At 40.8% G+C, this 22,663-nt stretch overlaps 10 protein-coding genes across 10 annotated transcripts; 8 read left to right on the top strand and 2 right to left on the bottom strand. All coding sequences in view use genetic code 12, as the record gives it.

The window, feature by feature from the left end:
• Positions 1 to 15: 15 nt before the first annotated feature.
• On the bottom strand, positions 16 to 1,848 carry RJT20DRAFT_39340 (Ca(2+)-binding ATP:ADP antiporter). Its single transcript, XM_064919965.1, has one exon. The coding sequence runs from the start codon at positions 1,753 to 1,755 to the stop codon at positions 109 to 111; it is 1,647 nt and encodes a 548-aa protein (XP_064775390.1). The 5' UTR covers positions 1,756 to 1,848; the 3' UTR covers positions 16 to 108.
• Positions 1,849 to 2,471: 623 nt separating this feature from the next.
• CCT2 (chaperonin-containing T-complex subunit) lies at positions 2,472 to 4,487 on the top strand. The gene has a single exon (XM_064917021.1). It carries the CDS (start codon positions 2,733 to 2,735, stop codon positions 4,311 to 4,313), a length of 1,581 nt encoding a protein of 526 aa, XP_064775389.1. The 5' UTR covers positions 2,472 to 2,732; the 3' UTR covers positions 4,314 to 4,487.
• Positions 4,488 to 5,662: 1,175 nt separating this feature from the next.
• Positions 5,663 to 6,488, top strand: DDR48 (DNA damage-responsive protein 48). The gene has a single exon (XM_064919963.1). The coding sequence runs from the start codon at positions 5,781 to 5,783 to the stop codon at positions 6,405 to 6,407; it is 627 nt and encodes a 208-aa protein (XP_064775388.1). The 5' UTR covers positions 5,663 to 5,780; the 3' UTR covers positions 6,408 to 6,488.
• A 978-nt stretch (positions 6,489 to 7,466) lies between these two features.
• KIS1 (Kis1p) lies at positions 7,467 to 8,648 on the bottom strand (the record flags this gene model as incomplete). The annotated part of the gene is made up of 1 exon (XM_064919248.1): positions 7,467 to 8,648. The coding sequence occupies one exon, from the start codon at positions 8,646 to 8,648 to the stop codon at positions 7,467 to 7,469; it is 1,182 nt and encodes a 393-aa protein (XP_064775387.1).
• Positions 8,649 to 10,978: 2,330 nt separating this feature from the next.
• RJT20DRAFT_1886 (uncharacterized protein) lies at positions 10,979 to 11,680 on the top strand (the record flags this gene model as incomplete). Its single annotated transcript, XM_064919247.1, has 1 exon — positions 10,979 to 11,680. One exon carries the CDS (start codon positions 10,979 to 10,981, stop codon positions 11,678 to 11,680), a length of 702 nt encoding a protein of 233 aa, XP_064775386.1.
• A 543-nt stretch (positions 11,681 to 12,223) lies between these two features.
• Positions 12,224 to 13,168, top strand: PEX17 (Pex17p). Its single transcript, XM_064917020.1, has one exon. It carries the CDS (start codon positions 12,245 to 12,247, stop codon positions 12,980 to 12,982), a length of 738 nt encoding a protein of 245 aa, XP_064775385.1. The 5' UTR covers positions 12,224 to 12,244; the 3' UTR covers positions 12,983 to 13,168.
• A 385-nt stretch (positions 13,169 to 13,553) lies between these two features.
• Positions 13,554 to 15,051, top strand: RJT20DRAFT_154846 (uncharacterized protein; the record flags this gene model as incomplete). Its single annotated transcript, XM_064919104.1, has 1 exon — positions 13,554 to 15,051. Exon 1 carries the CDS (start codon positions 13,735 to 13,737, stop codon positions 15,049 to 15,051), a length of 1,317 nt encoding a protein of 438 aa, XP_064775384.1. The 5' UTR covers positions 13,554 to 13,734.
• Positions 15,052 to 16,882: 1,831 nt separating this feature from the next.
• On the top strand, positions 16,883 to 19,033 carry MFG1 (Mfg1p; the record flags this gene model as incomplete). The annotated part of the gene is made up of 3 exons (XM_064921530.1): positions 16,883 to 17,012; positions 17,328 to 17,782; positions 17,927 to 19,033. The coding sequence occupies 3 exons, from the start codon at positions 16,883 to 16,885 to the stop codon at positions 19,031 to 19,033; spliced, it is 1,692 nt and encodes a 563-aa protein (XP_064775383.1).
• Positions 19,034 to 19,721: 688 nt separating this feature from the next.
• Positions 19,722 to 21,431, top strand: RJT20DRAFT_94361 (uncharacterized protein; the record flags this gene model as incomplete). The annotated part of the gene is made up of 2 exons (XM_064921529.1): positions 19,722 to 20,603; positions 20,691 to 21,431. 2 exons carry the CDS (start codon positions 19,722 to 19,724, stop codon positions 21,429 to 21,431), a joined length of 1,623 nt encoding a protein of 540 aa, XP_064775382.1.
• Positions 21,432 to 21,524: 93 nt separating this feature from the next.
• On the top strand, positions 21,525 to 22,548 carry RJT20DRAFT_39214 (uncharacterized protein). The gene has a single exon (XM_064919962.1). The coding sequence runs from the start codon at positions 21,618 to 21,620 to the stop codon at positions 22,401 to 22,403; it is 786 nt and encodes a 261-aa protein (XP_064775381.1). The 5' UTR covers positions 21,525 to 21,617; the 3' UTR covers positions 22,404 to 22,548.
• Positions 22,549 to 22,663: the final 115 nt, after the last annotated feature.

The raw sequence follows: 22,663 nt of genomic DNA, 5'->3' as shown, positions 1-22,663 counted from the left end.
AGTTATATACAAAATGTATGATAATTCAAGAGATATTGACTTGAAAGTCACTTACAAGCAAGTTTCACCTAAAGAATAAAGGGATGTGAGATTAGCTATGTACAATAATCATGTTGATGAATTCAAACCGAAGAGCTCCTTCAAGTTCTCGTACATGAAATAGGAAATAGAGACTGCTGGAGCAACTTTTGCCAAGTTGGGCACCAATCCCTTGAATAGTCCAGGATATCCTTCACGAGCGATAGTCTTTTGCAAGACATCTGCAAATCCATTATAGGTGTATGGGTGGGCATATGTGCCCTGGGCCTGCAATCTGGTTCTCAATAAATTAACAGGATAGACAACTGTAGCACCAAAAGTACCAGACAAAGCACCAAGTGTCAAAACCATGTAGTTAGGCAACCTCACATCTTCGACCTTAATACCAGTCTTCTTACTCTCTCTCTTAATCAAGTAGTTTTTTATCGTTGAAAAAGTACCCAAATCTAAGGCAGCATATGGGAAAATACCACTGACTCCCACTATGATTCCCCTGTAGAACATTCGAAGTCCTCCTTCTTTATACATATTTTTAGCGGTTTTAATCAACAAGGCATTTCCTTTAATCTCGGAGTCTAAGTTGGAGCACTGAAGACGGAATTTAAGTGTATCAATTGGGTAAACAGTGAATTGGGCTACAACACCTCCAATACCACCGGCCAAGTAAGTCGAAACTTTCGACAATTTTGAGGTATCATCGACTCCCTCAATTCTGGCCAAGAATCTCTTAGTCGCTTCAAAAGAGCCGAATTTCATGGCTGATTCAGGGAACACTTTCATCACATTCAAGCCATTACCAACATAGAAAGACTTGAATCCACCTTGTTTCCATAAAGTTCTTGCTGCTTGCACAATTGGTGATCTGATGGTCTTAGGATGATTTTCCACGGCCGCCTGCTTCGCTGCCTCCATTTCAACAGAACGAAGGTTTCGCCTAGCCTCATCGATGACTTTCTGGGATGCACCGTTCGCAATTTGACGTGCTATTTCCTTTTTGGAGTGCAAAACAGTGGATGACAAGTCGGTTCTGGCAATCAAGAAGACCTTTATTCTATCGAAGGGTGCAGTGCATGTTCTAGACACAACACCAGAGAGTCCTCCCGCTAAGAAAAACCCAAAACCGTTCAAGAACTGATTAATTAATGTCACGTCACCATCTGAAGACAAGTCAAACTCTTCTGCAATGAAGTTAAAAGCGGTTTTTATACGCGAACCATGTAGACGAGGCATTAATATTAAGAACTGACGAAATTCATCGTATGTTATGTAACCATCGTTTTTGTAATCGATTTGTTTGAAGAGTAAGTCTATGTTGTAGTCGCTTGGTGCTAATTTTAAAGACCTCTTTAAATAAACCACGAATTCCGCTTTATTAAGCTTTCCGTCATTATCTTGATCTATCTTGAGGAAACCTTGTAAAATCTGATCGTCTGTATCTGTGAGGTATTTCTTGAAATCTCCAAAATCTATTACCTTGTCTTTGTTAGCATCAAACGCATTGAAGATTGTCTGCATAAGCTCTGGATTGTTGCTCATTGGATGCTTTAAAGCCTTTAAAGCCTTCTTAAAATCTTTCAATGTGATTTCTCCACTGTGCTGAATGTCTAACTTCTCAAAGAGAGCTTCATAATCATCTGGTCTCTCAAGCACTATTGAGTCTTCTAAGTGCTGTACTTTTTCAGTGCTTGTTGAGGTGGGCGGATTTGAAGATGCCATGTTGCGTGGTACATTTAACTTTTGGTAGGATGCAAGAAGGTTAAAATGTTGAGGCTATTTGGATGTAATAATGGTACAGAAGAGATGTGTGCTTTGAAGATGGAATAGGAATACAAAAAATGTGAGTAGATGTCTATATATGAGGTGGTGAAAACAGCAAACACTTCTGCGCTATAAATAACCACTATGCGAAATAGTATCCGAAGATTGATAAATAAGTACAATTATAGATATAGCTTATGGACAACTTCCGTTACTGGAAATGTCTCTTTCTCAAGGTGCTATTTTATGGTGAATTTGACCGAAGATAAACTAGAGCCGAATCTATGGATGCAACAGTCTGTTAAAGCTCGTACGCAAAAGTTTTATGACCGAAATTGTAACAGTTCCCATTTGTTTTTAGTCACGTGATGTGATCCACCAATTAACGTATTATAGTCAATTTTACTATTAGAGGGGCCTAAGTGAGGAGGTATCTGACCAGAGAGACTTTGATGTGATTAGAATAACCGTAATGAGTTTATTCAATGGAATTTGGAAGTTCTCAGTATGCTGATTGAAGGTTAGGCCCATAAAACCTATGAATTCATCCTTATAATTTGCTTTTCAGTTTTTTTTAGTGCATTTGCAAATTTATTGTAAAATTACATTTCAGAATTGAACTCAACCAACCCAAAAGGAACCAAATATTTACATGGAAATATATCTATATATCACGTTATTTACCCCTTCACATTCATACTCCCCAGTTGCAACAAATACATGGCAAAGTTGCAAATATTTGAATCATCGCCTGCATGTTCAGCCGAACACGAAAAATCGCCAGAAAGCACGACCAAGTTTTTTTCCAACATCAAACACCAAAAAGACGTGTATACAGATTTTGCCTATAACCAAATCATCAGCTCTATATCTCTTTATTTCTTCACGAGAATCAGAATCTTGCCCATTATAGTTCAATACAGTAGAAGTTCATAATGTCAGTTCAGATTTTTGGTGACCAAGCTACCGAGGAAAGAGCTGAAAATGCTCGTATGTCCTCTTTTATCGGTGCGATTGCCGTCGGAGACTTAGTCAAGTCCACCTTGGGTCCAAAAGGTATGGACAAATTGTTACAGAGTGCTAGCAACCAGGACTCGTCATTAATTACCAATGATGGTGCCACAATCTTAAAGTCTATTCCTTTTGATAACCCAGCTGCGAAGGTATTGGTAAACATCTCCAAGGTCCAGGATGACGAGGTTGGAGATGGTACTACTTCTGTCACTGTATTGGCTGCCGAGTTGTTGAGAGAGGCCGAAAAGTTGATTGAAAAGAAGATCCATCCTCAGACTATCATCGAAGGTTTCAGAATCGCTCGTAATATCTCTATAGAAGCTTTGGACAAGGCTTCTGTGAATCATGCATCCAACCCCGAGTTGTTTAGAGATGATTTGGTGAACATTGCGAAAACCACTCTTTCTTCCAAGATCTTATCCCAAGACAAAGAACTCTTCGCCGAGTTGGCGGTTAGTGCTATTTTAAGATTGAAGGGCTCTACCAACCTCAATAACATTCAGATAATCAAGAAGGCGGGAGGTAAGTTGTCAGACTCATACTTGGACGAAGGTTTCATTCTCGAGAAAAGATTCGGTATCAACCAACCAAAGAAGATTGAAAATGCTAAGATCTTGATTGCAAACACTTCTATGGATACTGATAAGGTAAAGATTTTCGGTGCTAAATTCAAGGTGGACTCTACATCTAAGTTGGCCGAATTGGAAAAGGCTGAAAAGGTGAAGATGAAAAACAAGGTTGAAAAAATAAAGAAATTCGGTGTCAATGTCTTCATCAATAGACAACTTATTTACGATTACCCAGAACAATTGTTTACAGATGCTAAGATAAATTCTATTGAGCATGCTGATTTTGACGGCATTGAGAGATTAGCTTTGGTTACTGGAGGTGAAGTCGCTTCTACCTTCGATCACCCAGACAAGGTGAAGTTGGGATACTGTGATTCCATCGAGGAGATTTTAATTGGAGAAGATGTGTTCACCAAGTTCTCTGGAGTTGCTGCTGGTGAGGCATGTACAGTGGTATTACGTGGTGCCACTGAGCAAGGCTTGGATGAAGCTGAAAGATCTTTACATGACGCTTTATCCGTATTGTCACAGACAACCAGAGAAACGAGAACGGTATTAGGTGGCGGTTGCTCTGAGATGATTATGTCCAAGGCTGTTGATCAAGCTGCTGCCAATGAAACCGGTAAGAAGTCCTTGGCCATCGAGGCTTTTGCCAGAGCATTGAGACAGTTACCTACTATCTTGGCTGACAATGCTGGATTCGATTCCTCTGAATTGGTTACGAAGTTGAGATCTGCAATCTACAACGGTATGACTACTTCTGGTTTGGATTTGAATAAAGGTGTTGTAGCGGATATGAGAGAACTGGGAATTGTCGAATCATACAAATTGAAGAGGGCTGTTGTTTCCTCAGCTGCTGAGGCTGCTGAAGTTTTGTTGAGAGTAGATAATATCATCCGTGCCAAGCCTCGTACCGCTGATAGAAACCACTAAGTATTCTACATAGTCTAATATTGTACCCTGTTTAATAGATAATAGAAACACGAATAGGAATTGCCTCGCTTATATAAGCCTGAAGGTTCCTGCATGTCTTATTTTGATTTCATTCGCCGGAATATGCAACATTACGTCTCGTCAAACTTTGAAGGAGTGAGTGACATTTCCATACCTAGGAGTATCGAGATCCTTGATGAGGAGACAATAGCCTATGGTGCGTACATAGTAGGACTTTGTAGTTAGTAGAAGGCGAAGTAGTGACAACACCTGCTGTCTTAGGAACCACAATGGGCAGTTTTTCGAAGTTTGATACTACATTCTTATTTTCCCATTATAAAGTTAAAGGTTTATTGCTAGAAAATACATAAGCCCTTCAAAATACTGCAACCCAACGAGACGAAACTCGGTCAATATTTACTGTCCCCGTCGTTCCACAACTGCAGATGAATTTGGCTGTGCTGACGAACAACGGGCCGCTCACCACCTTCATTGTGAACTTCGGAAGTGAACATGGAATGCGTTCATCTGCTATTCGCCATTCTCCTCTTTAGAGTCATTCATAAATTGCTGACTTGAAATATTAGCAATTTAGCGAATAAGGGGTGAAAGACTAAAGAGTGAAGTTCTCCTCTCAACGTTGCAAACCACCCTTTTCTATCAGGCTTGCCAAATTCCTGTTTGTACAGGTATTTCTTGATGTGAAATATGCCACGATCGGAGGCTATGTGCAGGGCCAACAGAGAAAAGTAGCAACAGGCATTATGGGTGAAATTTTGAACGTGTCCGAAACCTTCCATATCAAGAAGGATGCTCTAGCTTTGTAATACAGGAGGGTGGCTTCAATGCTGGAACGGGTGTACAGTAAACGTTTCAGAAGAGTGGCAATAGGCATTGGTATCTCTTAGAAGCTAAATCAATTGGAATTGACTATCACAACTAAAATGCAACCGACAGAACTTACCCTGGGGAATAGCCACAATCAATCTGAAATAGAGTTGATCTCACTTGTAACACGACATCACCGTAAACTATGCCGTCGGTGCTAAAACCTCCCTCCATAGAATGTCGTTTCAGATTATTCTGGCGGCAGAGATGTAGTGCCACGACGGTCTCTTGTTACCATACCTGGAATTTTTCACTGACTCCAGATTCAAAAGGGGTTATGCATTGTTTCATCCCACAACTCGAGACAACTGCATCGGGAAGAACTATAAAGTTGTGTTTTTAATTTTGTGAATGAATAAGGTGGCTTCAGGCAATTCAGCTGTGGATTTCTTTTTGAAACTGAGGGGGACGTGGTTGACAAGTAGTTTGGCATGGTGGTGAATTGTGGAAATTCATGTTGGACGAGGGCATCGTAGAAAGTATAAATAGCCCACCTTCTACCCCTTGAGCTCGAGTATTACTTCTTGTTCTGTAGTTACATTTCCTCAATTTAACTTCATATTAACATCAACAGCAGCAATGGTTTTCGGTTTCGGTAAAGACGACGACGACAAGAACCAGTCCTCCAACAGAAGAGACGACAACGACGACTCTTACGGATCTTCCAACAAGAGAGGTGATGACTCCTATGGATCTTCTAACACCGACTCTTACGGTTCCTCCAACACTGACTCCTCTGACACTTACGGATCCTCTAACAAGAGAGGCGGTGACGACTCTTACGGATCTTCAAACACCGACTCCTCTGACTCTTATGGTTCATCCAACAAGAGAGGTGACGACTCCTATGGATCTTCTAACACCGACTCTTACGGTTCCTCCAACACTGACTCCTACGGATCCTCCAACGCTGACTCCAGTGACTCTTACGGTTCTTCTAACAGAAGAGGTGGTGACAACGACGACTCTTACGGTTCTTCTAACAGAAGAGGTGGTGACAACGACGACTCTTACGGTTCTTCCAACAAGAGAGGTGGTGATGACTCTTACGGTTCTTCTAACACCGACTCTTACGGATCCTCCAACACCGACTCCTACGGATCCTCCAACGCTGACTCCAGTGACTCCTACGGTTCTTCTAACAGAAGAGGTGGTGACAACGACGACTCTTACGGATCGTCCAACACCAACAGCAACGACTACTAAGCGTTTTGCCATAGCTTGCTATTCCCCGCAAAAAGCGATTCAATTCCTGCGACCAAATCTAGGATTCGTGAGTCCTAGTTTTTAGTTTATTTTATCATATTCTGAAGAGATAGTACGTCTACTTTCAATTTCATTACTTGTAGGTTGTAGGCAACTCAATTGATGTTGCAATTCTACTATAACTATTCAACTGCAACTTACTGTCCTTCTGTCCATTGGTGGATAGAACCACAGTTCAGAAATACATACAGGATTTGCGACACCTTATGTTCTCTTGCATCTTGCATTTTGATGGCTCGGATTTCTTGGTCGGGCCGATGCCTGCACTTTGTAGGTGAAATCTGGAAGAAGCATAGCATTACGAGATGTTTGTCATGATTGACTGGGATCACATTTCAGGCATAAATGCATATCACTGTAAATTTTTCACAGCAAAACTATAATCATACCTACTTCGTTTTGGTGTCCAGGTATCATGATTTTACAATGTAGTAGGTATTTTGATTCTTCGTTGTAGATGTTTCTCCAAATCGTATTTCGATGATGTACTATACAGGATTAATTTTCAGAGCCTCATGACAAGTTATCATTATCAAAGTCCATTGTAGTGTGAAATGAAATTAAATCCTAATAGATAAGAGTTGGCTACATTCAAGGAACCGACAAACCAAGAAACAAGAAAAATGCTCCTTATACCAATTTCACTTGGTTGGAAAAGGGGAAGAGTTGACGCTAAAAATAGAAAGTTGAACTTTTTAGAGGCAATTGAACTAACATATTGAACCTCTCTCTCTAATTTCGTTTCAATCATTGTAGTATCATTAGAAGGCAGCTTCAGGATGAGAAAAAAAACAATACAACAACGTCCTATCACTTGTAGATGTAGGTATTTCTTTTACATTGTCATGTCGTGCCAACACAGCAAAGAATGTCTCTGCAACCTCAGGGTCGTCTATAGCGGGCCAGACATTAGATCATCGTTTTATTAATGGACTCTTTGCTATTACACATACGTTACTATTCTACTATTTTATCTAACTGTTATATCTTACTCGTTATCTACTGCAGCACCGGTGTGGTAGCTGGTACAGCTGATGCAGCTGCCTGGAGTTGTTGCAACGGAGCATACAACACCTGTGTTACGTATTTACGTTTATATCTCACCACAGAAGCGACTGCTAAGGTGTTATGCTTGATGCTGGTAGTTGCTAAATGATTCAAGACAACATGGTTTGGAATTGGCAAAGAGCCACCATTGTTGTCCCTATCAGCAGAGTTGTAATTATTCAATATGACATTTTCCAAGTGTGGGGGTAACTGTGGCGGATGTAACCAAGCCTGCTGCTGCCCGTTAGACTTCGACTGCTTGTCAATGGCCACGTAGTACTGCTCCATGACCTTTGGATCTGTAAAAATGGGTGGAATATCATTTATGAATTGATAATTCCTGTCACCCGATTCATTATCTTCGTCATGATAACGGGAGTAACCATTTCCCATATCATCATCGTCGTTCGTCAAACCCCACATGGAGTCGGACCTCGTTGCAGTACGTGAAATCGACGATTTCCTGCTTGGCTGAGAAGGCGGTTGTTGCTGTGGTTGTTGTTCTTCAAAGGACAGGTCCTGTTGCTCCGTTTGAGCTAAATGCTGTTGTATGTGTTCTGGGGTCACTTCGACATAGTTCACGAAGTTACCCATTTGGTCAGTAGCGGTCGGAAGGAAGTCCGAGAAACGTAACTCATTGTCTATGACGAATCTGAACCTATGAGTACCGACAGGCAACCCCAATGTGATTAGAAACGAGTTGTCTGGCTGCTTGGACAAACCAATCATTTTTCTCCAACCTGTGAATGAACCCGTAACGTAGACCTTCTCACCACCTTGAACCCACTTTATGTCAACCGGAATAGTTATACTGGGGTCAGGTTCAACAGGTTGAGGTGGCTGCTGCTGATTTTGCTGTGAAAGTTGAGTAGTGGATGCATCAATGTGCATTTGGTCATTGTTGGAGTTGGTTCCGTTGTCATTGGCGACTGGATTTTCTGCTGAGCTGAACTCTGCATCGTTAGCACTCTTCTTGTCAATATTCATTTTATCCAAGTCGATATCATCTGTGAGAATGAGGGTAGATTTTCTTCTAACAGGCTGGCCCTCGGAAGCCTCAACGTTGCTAGCGTTGGAAACATCAACCATGGACACATCCTTGGGATCCGTTGATGAAGAAGGCGGACTGTACATTATTTCAAGCTTCTGTAGATGAAATAGTAATTAGAATATGTAATGGTTAGGAGTTAACTAATGGGTAGTTGTGTTTGTATCAGTCTGGTAATGATTTAAGACTAAGATTACAAGTGAAATTCTCGAGATTACAACAAAAACTCACAGAGGATGAATGCTATGGTATGGTTATATGCGATCTGCTGTAGCTGGCACTATTTTATGGTATCTTTTCTCTATGGTGGTAGACTGACGTGGCCCGAAACAACTGAGGAGATAACAAACAAAGAACTGGTATGAAATCTCTGAACGAACGGAACGAACAGCGATGCGCCTGATAAACACAAGCCACGGATTGTTATAGGGATACGCTGGGCAAAGTAAACGATAGATGCAATGTGCTATATATTCGATAACGACGTCTATAACACCGGAAACTGGCGGCCTGGATGGATGCTGTGGAGAAGAGGAGAGTGACAACTGTTGATGACTTACTATTGTCGAAAGTCGCTGCTCACAAAAACACAGAAAAACGAGAATGACGAAAACAGAATGCGACGCCTACTTGTGAACTGTGACTCTTTCTTGGGGAAAGGGACGGTGGTCAGTGAGGTTTTAGCACGTCTTCAGTTTGGATACTATGACTAGAGGAGATGAGTTGAATATGTTCAATCTGGCGGAAATGATTTGGAGGAATACTGTAGGCCAGTGTTGTCCGTCTCCGCTTCTAATCCGAATGAGCCCTCCTTGACTGGCTAAACAGCAGTTCCATTTACATGACAGCCGGACTAGCTACTGCACACAGCCCTGATAATCAACATTCTATCTTTTTGGTTGTGGTTTCTGATGAATGGTGTTGGCCGGAATTCGGGAGAAATGTATGGGGAAAGATTTAATCATGTGATGATGACGATTTACGACTTACCCGAAATAACGAAGTTTGCAAGGGCCACTATCACATGATTTGACAGTAATTGACTACATTGACAATCCCTTAAGCTAGGACATTGAATTCCACAATTAAGGCGGAAGTTCAGAAAGGATAAGCCAAGCTACGGTTGGATAGAGTCCGTATTGAACTTGCGGTTAAAAAATAGTATTATTATTATTGTGCAGTTGTATCGAACATGCTTAACGTCAAAGAGGTCAAATAATTGGGATATAAACCTTTTGTGACGCAAGTGTTGAATAGATAAGCTATTACCTCTTACTTCACGGTTGACTGGAATGGGAGAAGTTGAGATGGTGAAATTGACAGTTTTACGTCTTACTACAAGCAACATGATAAAATTCAGGCCTACTAGCAGTTCCTATGTAATTATGCAACAGTGCAAATTGTATATTGTATGCTTTTTATTGACGCGGTAAAACGATCTATGGTACAAATGACAGGATAGCGTGTAGCTCCCGTCGAGTGCAATTAACATCCCTAAGCAGCTTTCAGTAGTGGCATACAGAGCTATTCAGCACTTTCTTCCTGTCAGAAAACTAGCTACATGTTGCTGATCTTGCACATTCATTTCTCTCAATTATAGCCGGGGTGTTACTAGTTGTTCCAGTTTTTGACGTTGGTGCTGATGGCATGGTACATCAAAATCAAAACAACGGAAGCAAAGCCAAAGGCCAACACAATGGTGTTCAACTGGTCGTCCGTAATCATCTGGATGAATGGTCTTAATTGACTATGGTTAATTGGAAGTTGAAGTAACTGAAGTACGTTGAATATTTCTGGATACGTAATTGAATCGGTAATGAAAAATTACCTTGACACGACAAATACGGCATATAGCAGCATTAGTAGTTAGACAATGTGGTCAGTTTGTAGCAAGAGAGATTTTACAAAGACAAGAGCTTAGTGGGATGCTGACAAGAGGAAAATAACGGGTAGTCAGCTGTGAAGGGGCGCATGCAGTTGACACATATGGGAGGAAATCAACGCTATGCAGAAATAGAAAGAGAAAAGAGTTTGGATGTGTGACTTAACGTATTTGTATTTTGCAACTGTGAGTCTTGTTCAAAAAATATATCGTAGCATCCACACTGAAAGGAAACCTTTAAACCTTTTGACAGACAATTACACGTACGGGGTAGCATGAGCATTCCATTATTCTCTATCTATATCATTTCTACAGTCTATCCCCTATACGCACCTACTCACCTACTCCTCTAACCGTCCTTTGGTGATATGGTTACACACTATCATCAATGGTACCTACATATGCAGGAATATCAAAATTTCTATTTCATCGCATTAAGGTGAGGATTAGCAAGAGATGAAGATGTGGATTTGTCTATAACGACAGAAAAGCTGCCCTTTGCGTGTTTCCCTTCTTCTAATTCATGACAGTGGTATGATACGATACGTTCTCCAAATACCACGGCGTTTGCCATCTTTCGAAACTCGTTTTGCTGGGCTTTTACTATGCCTGAAAGCAAATTATTCAAGTGGCCAGGACCTCAAGGCAGAAGCACAGTTCAAGAAAAAATTACTAGCTAGAGAGAAGGAATTCGAGAAGAATAAGCCAGAGTGGAAAAAAAGAGATACATCAATAAGGAAACGATATGGAGCGTGGAATCCAACTCGAAAATTGTCTAGGCAGCAAATGCAAGACATTAGGAGTATCAAAGAACAGATGCCTACCTTGAAGACAATTGACTTGGCCAATATGTTCAGCATTTCACCAGAATCAATAAGACGGATATTAAACTCCAAATGGCAGCCTACTGAGAACGAAGAGAAATTGCTTGTGGAAAGAGCGCAAAGAAGAAAGCTCGAGAGTAAACAAAGAAGAGATGAAGTTGCAAAGGAGTTGAAAGACGAAATGAAACGATTGAGACAGGGAAAAAGTTTTACATTCCAGGACTCTAGTATCAATAATACATCAGAGAATGTGGGTACCGAGCCTAATAAAAAGCTGAGAGGCCCTGGACTGAGAGGCAACCCTGGAAATCGAAGTCTTAAAGGGTCAAAGGGCCATATATCACGTAATAAACGAGAGGACAAAAGAGATACAAAACCATTTGTATCTGGAGTTGCAGATAGACTTGATTAATTTTCCATAATTGAAATGGAAACCATGTCCCTTTTATCAATGAACCAAGAGGCTTCGGCATGCCTTCAAGTTGCTAGTCACGATTTTCACGAAAAAGCTTGTAAAAATATATCACGCTTCCATGTACATAGACCACCTTTAAGGTAGCAAATAGCATATTCTGTATAAAATAATGGATACTATTATCACTTGTGATGGGCCGTCACCTAGCAGAGAAGGATAGCCCGAAAACAGTTTGGAGGGGGGGAGGACGCAACCAACCATCATTTCTAAAACTGACAATAATCGCAGTAGAATCCTGTTGCGTTACCATAACAAGAACTTGAAAGGGCTACTCTCCATCTTCTTCCATTTACATTACCTTACGCTATTAACCACTATACTATAGTTGCAAAATCCAAAGTCGTGCCCATACCACTAAAATCAAGCACTTTACTATGGGTACTGCATATACAATCAACCGAGGATTCATTCGACTCCACCAAACTTTCCCCATAAAACAATATATTTGAAGAGAGTGTTCTTCCAATATTATAAGCAATAACAAGAAACAACTTCATTAATATGAGTATTCCACTTCTCACTATACCAGAAGTTGCCTATGACCCGAGATCGTACTCAGTTGTAGCTTCAAAGCGCAAATCGAGACTCTTGACTTATCTTATAAAGCTTACCCATGGATCAGCTATCGCTCTTGTGGCTGCCTATCTTATTGGGTTCTTTCTCGTAAAACCACTACTTGAAACCAAGGCATCACGAAGATTGGACCTCTTAGAGCTATACCGGGGAAAATTACGTGATTGCTATCTCAATTTAATAGGCAGAGTCAGCTATATACCAATAGTCGCTAAAAAGAAGAACAATGATGGCAAGTTATGTTCCGATGCCGTGATACAAACAGACGACTCTTGGTTGGAGAAGAATAGACTCCGCACGAAGACAGAAGAAGCTGAAGAAGAACTTGCAAAGGACAAATTATACCAGAACAGGATCGTGAAGAAGTTGAATAAGCTCTGCGACAAATTGAATGAATGCTCTTCCTATCTGACAGACAGATTAAGTTACTACAAAAGCACAAATTTTTCGATGAAGGATTTACAGAACAAGGCCGACTTGAAGTACTTCAACTACAATGAGCTTTTCAGCGTTGAAGTGCCTATTCCAGAAGAAGTTGACAGTGCCCAAAAGGATTCCAAAAAAGTCAATTTTACCAAGCCAACGGTTAGAAAGAAGAATATTGCCGTGGAGACTCAGAACGAGATCAGAAGTATTAAGGGATTGTTCATGAGCGGACAGGCATAAATGGAGTTAAGATGTCTCCCCAATAATGACTTAGAGCGCTCCAATGTGCCATAATGCATAAATACATAAATACATAAATCTAAGATTTAAATATTTCAAGATTACATGGTGCTGGGTGTTTGATGTAATGATATAGAATAATATACAAGACTCGATAACGCTACTATTTATAAATAGGAATGGAACAATACAACTTTTGATAAAGCATAGGATTTGAAAAAATTATAATAATTGTCTTCAACTATATGTACGCATAAATATCGTACACCCACAATTCTTTCTAGATAGAAACAGGTACGTACGTACTATTTTGCACCTATTGAAAAACATATCGTATTTCGGACTAATACGGAGAGTATAAATACATTAAATTTAAACAGCATTGGTGATACCCTATTTGGCTGCTTGGCTATTCCTCACTAAGTTTTCTGTGTCTACAGAAGCCCCCATCTCATTATCCTATTCTTCACTGATACTTCACACTCTCTCCAACAGTAATAGTCGCAAATATTGCCAAGTCTGCGAAAACCGAATTTCCAGTTTGCTGAGGTTCAGACTACGACAGAGAGAAAGAAAAGACAAACAGACAGAAAATCACTTGATAGTCAAACACAGAAGGATTGATATATTGGAAGTGAATATAGTACATTTTTTCTCATAAGATAGAAGACTACTGTATTCTTTTCTGTGGAAAAATCCCTACACGTTGGTTATTATCTGGAAAAGTCGTAGCGCCCTGAATCAACACAAGTATGGCAAGGAGAATAGTACACGACAGTGAAGAGGAAGCAGACTCCGAACTTGAGTCGTCGACCATTGGCATCAACAAAAAAGGATACTCAGATGAAGAGGACGACGAAGGAGAACAATTGAACAACATGAATAGTTCTTTCAATAACGATAACGATTCCGATATTCTTTCAGATTTGAGCGACGCTCCAGAAGTGGACGAAGAAGTGGATATGGAAGACGAGGAAGAAGAAGAGGAAGAGGAAGAGGAGGAAGGAGAAGAAGAGGGAGAAGAAGTTGAAGATGGCGAAGAAGAAGACGAAGAACGCGAAGAAGATGATGAAGTAGACGATGAAGGTGAAGATGCCGAACAGGAAGCCTCAAGCGAAGTGGATGAAGCGGCTGAAACGACAATACAGAATGCTGAAGATGAAGATGACGAGGACGACGAAGAGGACGAGGAAGAAGAGGAACTCGAATCAGAAGTTGAAGAGGAGGAGCAGGAAGATGACGAACTTCCTGGGATCAGTGAAGACGAAGAAAACTACAACATTGAGGATCCTGATGAGATAGACGAAGACTTAGAATTAAGAGATGAGGAAGAAGTACAGGAAGTGAAAAAGACATCTCCCAGAAAGGTTCATTTAACCATCAAACCTCCAGCTCCTAAATCAAAAGTAGTCGCCTCAAGAAGTAATGTGCCTACTACTGAAAGAGAGACCAGAAAGCGTCAGCTCACATACTATGAAGATGATGATGAGGAAGAAGAAGAGGAAGAGGAAGAGGAGGAAGAAGAGTTTGCTACAGTTAAAAGAGCTAAAAAGCCGTCTCGACTTCCAGAGAGACAGGTACAACCTCAAGAGCTTGATGAGGATTTAATCTTGACCGACGAAGAGCAAGAATACAACCCTCATGCGAATCCCGATTTGTCCAAGATGACAGAAAGACAGAGAGCAAGATACTTGGAGGAACAAGATCAAGATGAAAGCAAAAAATTTGTAGAATTGGATGACACATACAGCAATTTCAAGAAGGTGAAATCGAAACGAAAGGAAACTGAAGAGGAGGCCGCATTGAGAAAAGCTGAAAGTGCAAGAAGAAGACAGGATTACAAAAACAAACAGTTAGAGGAAGAGAAGAGGGACACATTGAACAAGCTTTTGAAGAGAAGAGCCACCAAAACCAGAGAAGTTCAGGATAAAGAGGGTACTGTGGAAGTCGTAAAGCTGATTAGCAAGATGAGAAGGCCAGTGTTGCAACATCCTGCATTATTCCGCTATGTTAGTAATACCACAACCCTTAAGGGAAATGCCATATTAGCATTCAACAAGGAAGAATAGCTTATCAATGGAGGAGAGTATCCAATGTTTCATTTCTCTTCCAAAAGCGAATATTGCAATATTTGGTTACAGCAGTTATTCTAATAAATGTACAGTAGACTAGGCATTAATATTTACAATAAGTAGATTGAAATGGGTAAGAAAATAACCCCACTCTAATATTTTAACCTGCTCTTCTTCTACACCTTGCGATTATTTGACTTTTTGCATCAGTTCTTGTTCGGTCCATTCAAGAGCCTCCAATGGTGAACTATTACAATACCACTAGAGCCATAATTGAAATTTCCTGTACAAAGAGCAATCTCCCCATTATCTATAGTGAGGTATTACACAGTGATTGACAACAGTGTATGAGAAGCTGCAAAAGGTGTGTGAAAGGATTCACTGTTTCAGAGTTCAGAATATAGCCTTTACTTGAAATCTTCCATACCGCTCCCTGATAACTCATGAAACCCTGTTTGGAAGAAAAATCCCAATGATTTACCATCTTTTTTTGGCCTTACGGCTTCCACTCCGGGCAATTTTTTGTCCATTCAGTGTCGTTTTTCAAGGCGCATCTGACAATACCAAAAGGAGGTTCCAGAAAGGGCAGGCAGGGCCTAAGGGATGGCGAAGACATCCCCAACCAACCCCTAGCCCAGAGCTACAACCAGTTGCTAATAACATTTCTGATCTGCTTGTTGATATCGGCACCGCAGCCACGGTGAATTTCTATCCGTTTTCCACCACTAATTCCGGCTCCCACCCATATCCTGGTGTCCCCTGGATGTCCCCATTGCTACATCTCCACCTCCACCACAAGTACCAGCCTGCAACACTACTGCTACCTACCCAAAAGCCTACACACCGTCTCTCTGCTGCACAGTAAATTACCTCGATATTACCTCGATATTACCTACGCTATATACCATCCGTCTGGGCCCAATTCTCAACACACTTTCCTTCTCTCCCAGGCACCACCACCCAAGACTCTATTGCTGGTCCTGCTAATAATACAGAACAGTGTCGGAATTTTTTTTCAGTCACACACCCTCCTCTATCGCATTAACCGCCAAACCAGGCTCTGAGGTTAAATTCATTACACAACCCGTGAACTTTACCGTCACACCCCTGAACCAGCCCTAGAGTTGTTGATCGCATCAGAGAGCACACAGTGACTGCTTCAACAGGGTGACTTTTTTTTGATTGGACCCGACTCGCATCTTGTTCCAGTGCTTCTAGAAAAGACGGTAATCGATATTCGTTTCTGTCAGTAAGAGGGCACAGGACAGGGACTACAAGTCAGTGTTTGCGCCAGAATCGAGACTTTGTCATCGACGGCTGAGAGTAATAGCTTTTGTTAGAAGAAAGGAGCTTTGCCGGTGGAACTAGAAAAATCCGTTCATATTCACTCTGGTATCAAATCGAGCTACCCATCTCTTGTTTTCACCACCAACAATTGATCATCTAATAGCCGAAGAACGTAAGAAAACAGAGACTCCGGTTAAAGGTAAATACCAACTAAGTTCCGTCATTGTATTATTACCTATTGAGTCCGTTGCTCCATAATTTCCTGACCACAGTCTTATCACTCAGCTACATACTAGTGCTATTGGCTCCAATACTATCAGATCCATCATTTCCAACAGTCATACTGAAGCAGTTGGTATTATTACCTATCTGTAACATATTCACACGTTGGTATCACTTTCATTAGTATCTACCGTAGATTACCCTCCAAAAATCTGCTAGTCGTCTCAAACATCAAACTAAGGTCCAAGAAATTGTATCCCACTTCGCTCATTCTATCTTCAAGCGTCGCTCTTAAGATATCAAGATAAAATTTTTCACAATGAACGGCAATATGAACATGGTTAACATGAACATGAATATGAACATGTCAGGGTTGTCTGCTAACCAACAACAACAGCAACAACAGGCAATGGCCCTCATGCAGAATCAAAATCACAATCCACTTTTACGTCAGCCTGGTCAGGGACAAGGCCCACAAGGACAACAACCGCAACAACAACCGCAGCAGCAGTTACAAGGACAGAATCCCCAAGTGTTTGGCCAGAACCCGGCAATGTCATTCCAACAAGCAGCAGCTGCACAACAACAGAGACTTAGTCTAAATCCAAACGGACAGATGAATGGCCAGATGAACGGAATACCACTAAATCATCAACAAATGCTACAACACCAATTACAGCAACAACAACAGCAGCAGCAACAACAGCAACAACAGCAACAACAACCACAAGTATCTCAACAACCACCACAAGTGACAGTACAAGGGCAACCTCCACAGCAGTTACAACAACAACCACAGCAACAGAGTCAACAACAGGGACAAATATCGCAAGCTCAACGTGCTCCTATCCAAAGAACTAACACAGGACCAAATGGCCCCGCAGGAAAACAGCCATACAATCCAAATCTCCTTTCGGCACCTGGCTCTGCTGCTGTCCCTCCTTCAGGAACATCAGCGGGAAACTCCCGGGGGCATACACCACAAATGGCCTCCCAGGCTCAACCCACTCCATTCGGACAGCAGCAACTCCAGATTCAGCAGCCCAAGGTTAATGGAGGTAATTTACAAAATAATGTGACCCCAGTAATGTCTCAACAACAACAACCTACACCTCAAAGTCAACCTCGAGGAGGACCTGCCTTTTCACCCGGGGTGGCTCTGGCCCAGCCACAGGGTCCACAGGGACAGAGAAAAGGTCCAGGAAGCGTTGGTGTCGGTGTCGGTGTAGGTGTGGGGACTGGTTCTTCAACCAATGGTCCAGGGAATGCAGGAGGATCCGTTGGTTCTATATCTGGTCCTTCAACTGGTGTCAATAGTGGCACTCAATTACCTTTACAGAAAGGTTCCATAATTTCTAAGGAGGAACAACTTCAAAACGAAATTAATGCCCGTATCATTAAGCGAAATCTCGGAAATGCTGCTGTTATGCGAATTCTTGATCTCATAGACCAGGTTTCAAACGAGGCATCTGAGAATTTGGCTAACATAGAATACTGGCAAAGAGTGACCCTGGCATACTTTCTACCCACGTCAATACTTCGATTTGCCACCGCAGCAACCATTCCTACTGGATCAAGTATCCTATCGTCATATCCACCCAACAAGAAGAATACAAATATCGGCAATTCGGGAGGCTCTTTCAATATCCCATTCTTAGAAGCTGGCCAAGATCCATCAGCCAACTTCACTTCCAAACTTTTCGAATTGACGACAGCTATCGCTCCTCGATTCTTTGTTGCTAATGTTCTCGTCGGCAACGTCGCTCGTTTCTCTGTTCTGCTTCCAGGAATGAAATTCCAGGTAATGAACAATGGTGCAATATTTGTGGTTCTGCGATTGCAGCTCCACTATATATATAACGATGGATCTCTGTCGTTAGTTTCCGGTAATGTGAAGATACTATTGAATAGGGACTTGAGAATCGAATGGATAGATGCTCATTGCACTAACTACCAGGGATCGATGAGTTTTGGAGGATTGGAGAGAAAATGGAAAGACTATCTTGACTCAAAAGCAAAGGATAATAAAAAGAATCTTGTGGATCTGAAGGAGTTTCTTGCACAAGTTTATGAGTCCTCTGAAGCAATACGGAACACGGCTTCATCTGGAATTCATGAGAATGCGATGAGAGTTCTTCAGATTGGTGACGTAATGTCACAATTAAGGTCATTGATGGGATTTCTGATGTTGAACAACGTTGCTTCTCCTCTTAAATCGTTAGAACTATTCATGACAGCAAATAATACTCAACAAGCTGTTATTGCCCAACAAGCTCAGATGTTAATGAACCAGCAGCAACAAGCACAGCTACAGCAGCAAGCTCAACAATACCAAAAGAGCGTTTCTTCACCTTCACCACACACGATTCATTCAGATGACCCAAAATTGGCTATGAAGAAAAGAAAGCTCAGCACGTCAGTAAAGGGATCAGGAAGCCCCTTGGTGAGCGAGAATAAGCGCAGAAAGTGATATGAGTAGACGCTTATTTAGAATTCCAAGGACTCTTGGTTTCTCTTTTTAAGATCCATCGTTCTAGGGTAGTCATCCATCAAGGTTTATGTTGACTACAATAATAGGCGTATAAACGTGATATACTTAATTAGAATATTAAGAGAAGTCCATTTCAAAGATCCAGATACCCCCATGGGGTTAACTAGCCATACACGAGCAAGCTCATATGGACATTCAAACTACAATATTTGTACATCTTGTCATTTATGACATTCTGCAATTGTACTACTACCATTGATTTTATTACTACTACGCTACAGTCTACGCGACACGTCAAGTGACGCTACTACTTATTTATTACGCTGTTCAAACATTCATATTTTACTTCTACCTAGCATTACTACCAGCGCTTTCTTATTTCATCTTCTCCCCAATTTCTCGTATATACAATCCATCATCTACGGTGATGTTCCGCTGTACCATATTTTCTGTACTTTAGCCGAATAATGAAAGAAGTTTTCATGATTTTTTTTAGTGTGCAAACCTGATTAAAACACGTCTGAGGCTAATAGACTGTAGAGAGGACTGTAGAGAGGATAACTCAGTAACTCAGTAACTCAGAGTCTACAGTAGAGACGAAGTAACTCAGTAACTCAGAGTCTACAGTAGTGTATGACCAGCAGTAAAACAAGTAACGCTATGAAGAATGCACGATAGTAAAAAACCGAATGGCTTACAAAGAGGTTTTCGTGAAAGGCTATCATTACCTTTGGCAGAAGCAATCAGACCAACAACATTAAAAGAATATATAGGTCAAAGACATCTTGTAGATCCAAGGAATGGAGCCATTACTAATTTTATGAGGTTAGAGTATTTGCCCTCGATGCTCCTCTTTGGGCCTCCTGGAGTGGGGAAAACAACAATTGCATCTATAATTGCTAAGGAGTCAGGTTACGTCTTTGTAGAGCTATCGGCTACAGATGCCACCATTGCAGACCTAAGGGACTTGCTGTCGACAATTACCGAAGAAAACCGCAAAAGAGTTAATAATGGCGAGGAGGAATTGAATGTAGTAGTATTTATCGACGAGATCCACAGATTTACAACTAAACAACAGGACTTTCTTTTACCATATGTTGAAGATGGAAATTTCGTATTCATAGGTGCAACCACAGTCAATCCTAATAAACGAATTAGAAGGGCTATCCTATCGCGTTGTCAGTTGTTTGCATTGCAAAGTCTTAGCCATGAAGAGGTTCAGGAGGTGTTAAAAAGAGCTGTTCTTTTCGAAAACATACGACGTCGTTCCGTACATCGGTTGCGCTATCTAGAATATGATGAAAAGTGCCTTTCTTTTGTAATTAAAAAGGCAGGCGGTGACGCTAGAAGTGCTATTAATTTGATTGAATTAATAAGTACTACGTACTCTTCAGAAGAATTGAGATATACCAAAGGTAATCATGTTCCATATCACCTTGAATTCAGTTTGATTCGAGAAGCCATTTCAAATATGAAGATGGGCCAAACGGGTCTTCAGGATAATCGGAATCTACCGTTGGTTTTAAATCTATTCGATGCCATGAGACATGTAAATACAAAGAGGGAAGTACTACACATTCCAGCTGATAAAGGGGAAAATGGAGGGCATTATGGACCTTTCAACGAAATGATGGAGAATAATCAAGAAGTTGACGCTTATGAACTGGATTCTAGTGAAATTGGATTATTCAAAGAGAGCTTCAAACGGATGGTATTCCAAGATGATGATCCAAAGAAAGAGTTTTTGCAACAAATGCAAGTCTCCGATGACAGTGATGTCGAAGATGGCGAATTATATAGTGATGCAGAAGATGAAGTGAAGTTGGTAGATCCATCCACGGCTTCACCTGAAGCCTTCTACCGATTGCTAGCAGTATTTTATACCGAATTGCTTTTGAAAAGGGGCGAATCACCAGAATTTATTAACAAGCAATTGGTTTTATTTTCCATATTGTATTTGCAATCAGATCTCACCACTCTTCGAACAGCCATGTCATTTATGAAATCCATAAAATATGCCAGTACTAATATCCATATGGCTTTGGCTAATTGCGTTGAATGGCTCACACGTCACCCAAAGTTGAATTTAGATGTTTCCAATGATTTGGCAAGACAAGTAAGAGTATTGAAGACGTTTTTTGAGAATAAGAAGGACTTGGTGCATTATAAACACGATATATTCAGTGACATTGAGGCGATGGAAAACAGAATTGAAGTTAGTTTCGACGAGGAGTTGATTTCTGTCTTGATGCAAGACGAAGAAATGGCGGAAGACTCCACCATCCAAAATACACGGTTTGAGGTTACAAGCCTTGATGATCTTGTGGAAACCGACGACTACAGTATAGGTGAGTATTTCATCCCTCTCGATGTTTAATGATGTGGTAGATTTATAGACTTCTTTATACAATTAATTGAGACTATAACAAACAAAGCGGGTAAACTTTTCGGTATTCTCGTTCAAGTAAATTAAAGATATTCGAATATACTCTTTCTCACGGATCAAGTATTACATTTCAATCAAAGTACCTCGTCCAAGAATAAGCTGCAAAAAGTCGCCGTAATGTTGAAACTCTTGTATAGCTGGCTGGAGCTTATACTTACGGTCATATTCAATTTCCTACTATTTGGTATTATATTAGTTTTCAAGCTACGGGATCTCGTATCGACTACCTTTACAAGTCTTAGATATGTTAATTTGGTCTTTCTTGAATTATTTATGATAACAGATGTTTTACTCGCCAACTTGATCTTTCAAATTAGCCATTATGAAACATCACTGGGTGCAAAATTTCTTAGCGGTATAAAGAATGATATGAGCAAGGAATTTGATATTATTAAAATCCATCAAGCATTTTGGAATGGTGAACATCTCCACTATTCAGACGAAGGCGGGTTTAATTTGATTCCCGCGCTACAGTTCAATCACAACAAGGTTCTGAAAGTGAAGGAGACAATTATTATACCTTCGGCAACCACGACTAACCGAAGTGAATTAAGGCATCCCACTGAAATTCCTTTAAGGTACCCACCATTAACCACAGAATTATCAAGTACTGGAGAAATTAATATAAGTGATACAAGTAACCCTACAATAGTACAAGACCTCAAGGATACTTCAGAAGTAAGTCTCCCAAGGAACAAGCGCTTTTCATTTCACAGGTCCCATTCAAAAACAAACCATACAGACAACGAGAACGACAGCGCTTCAGCGATTACAGTTGAAACAGCTCCTACGTTCAACTGGTTTCACCATAAAAAAGAAGAGTCGATGTCTGGTAGTGAACCTCAGCAAGCAAGGGTTTCACTGCGGTCGTCACTTCTAAAGATATTCAAATACGAAATGTAGCACAACTTCTTGCCAATCCCATACCTACTATTGGTTACGTTAACCATACAATAAATAACTGTTATTCGTATATAAAAGTAATGAAATATTGACCGTTTGTCGGATTATATAACATTTACGGCAGTCATGTGTATTGACTCAGCCGGACTTGTATGAATCAAAGACAGATCGAAAGATTACTATATTACAGATTTGTTTTATTATGCAAGAAGAAAACATAACTGCACGAAGAATGAATGTCACACAACGCAACAGCATGG

Source organism: Scheffersomyces xylosifermentans, assembly GCF_036884685.1.
Source record: "Scheffersomyces xylosifermentans strain CBS 12540 chromosome Unknown RJT20scaffold_3, whole genome shotgun sequence".
Classification (NCBI taxonomy): Eukaryota; Fungi; Ascomycota; class Pichiomycetes; order Serinales; family Debaryomycetaceae; genus Scheffersomyces; species Scheffersomyces xylosifermentans.
Note: the sequence above shows the minus strand (reverse complement) of the source record. Positions and strands in the feature narration are given on the sequence as shown.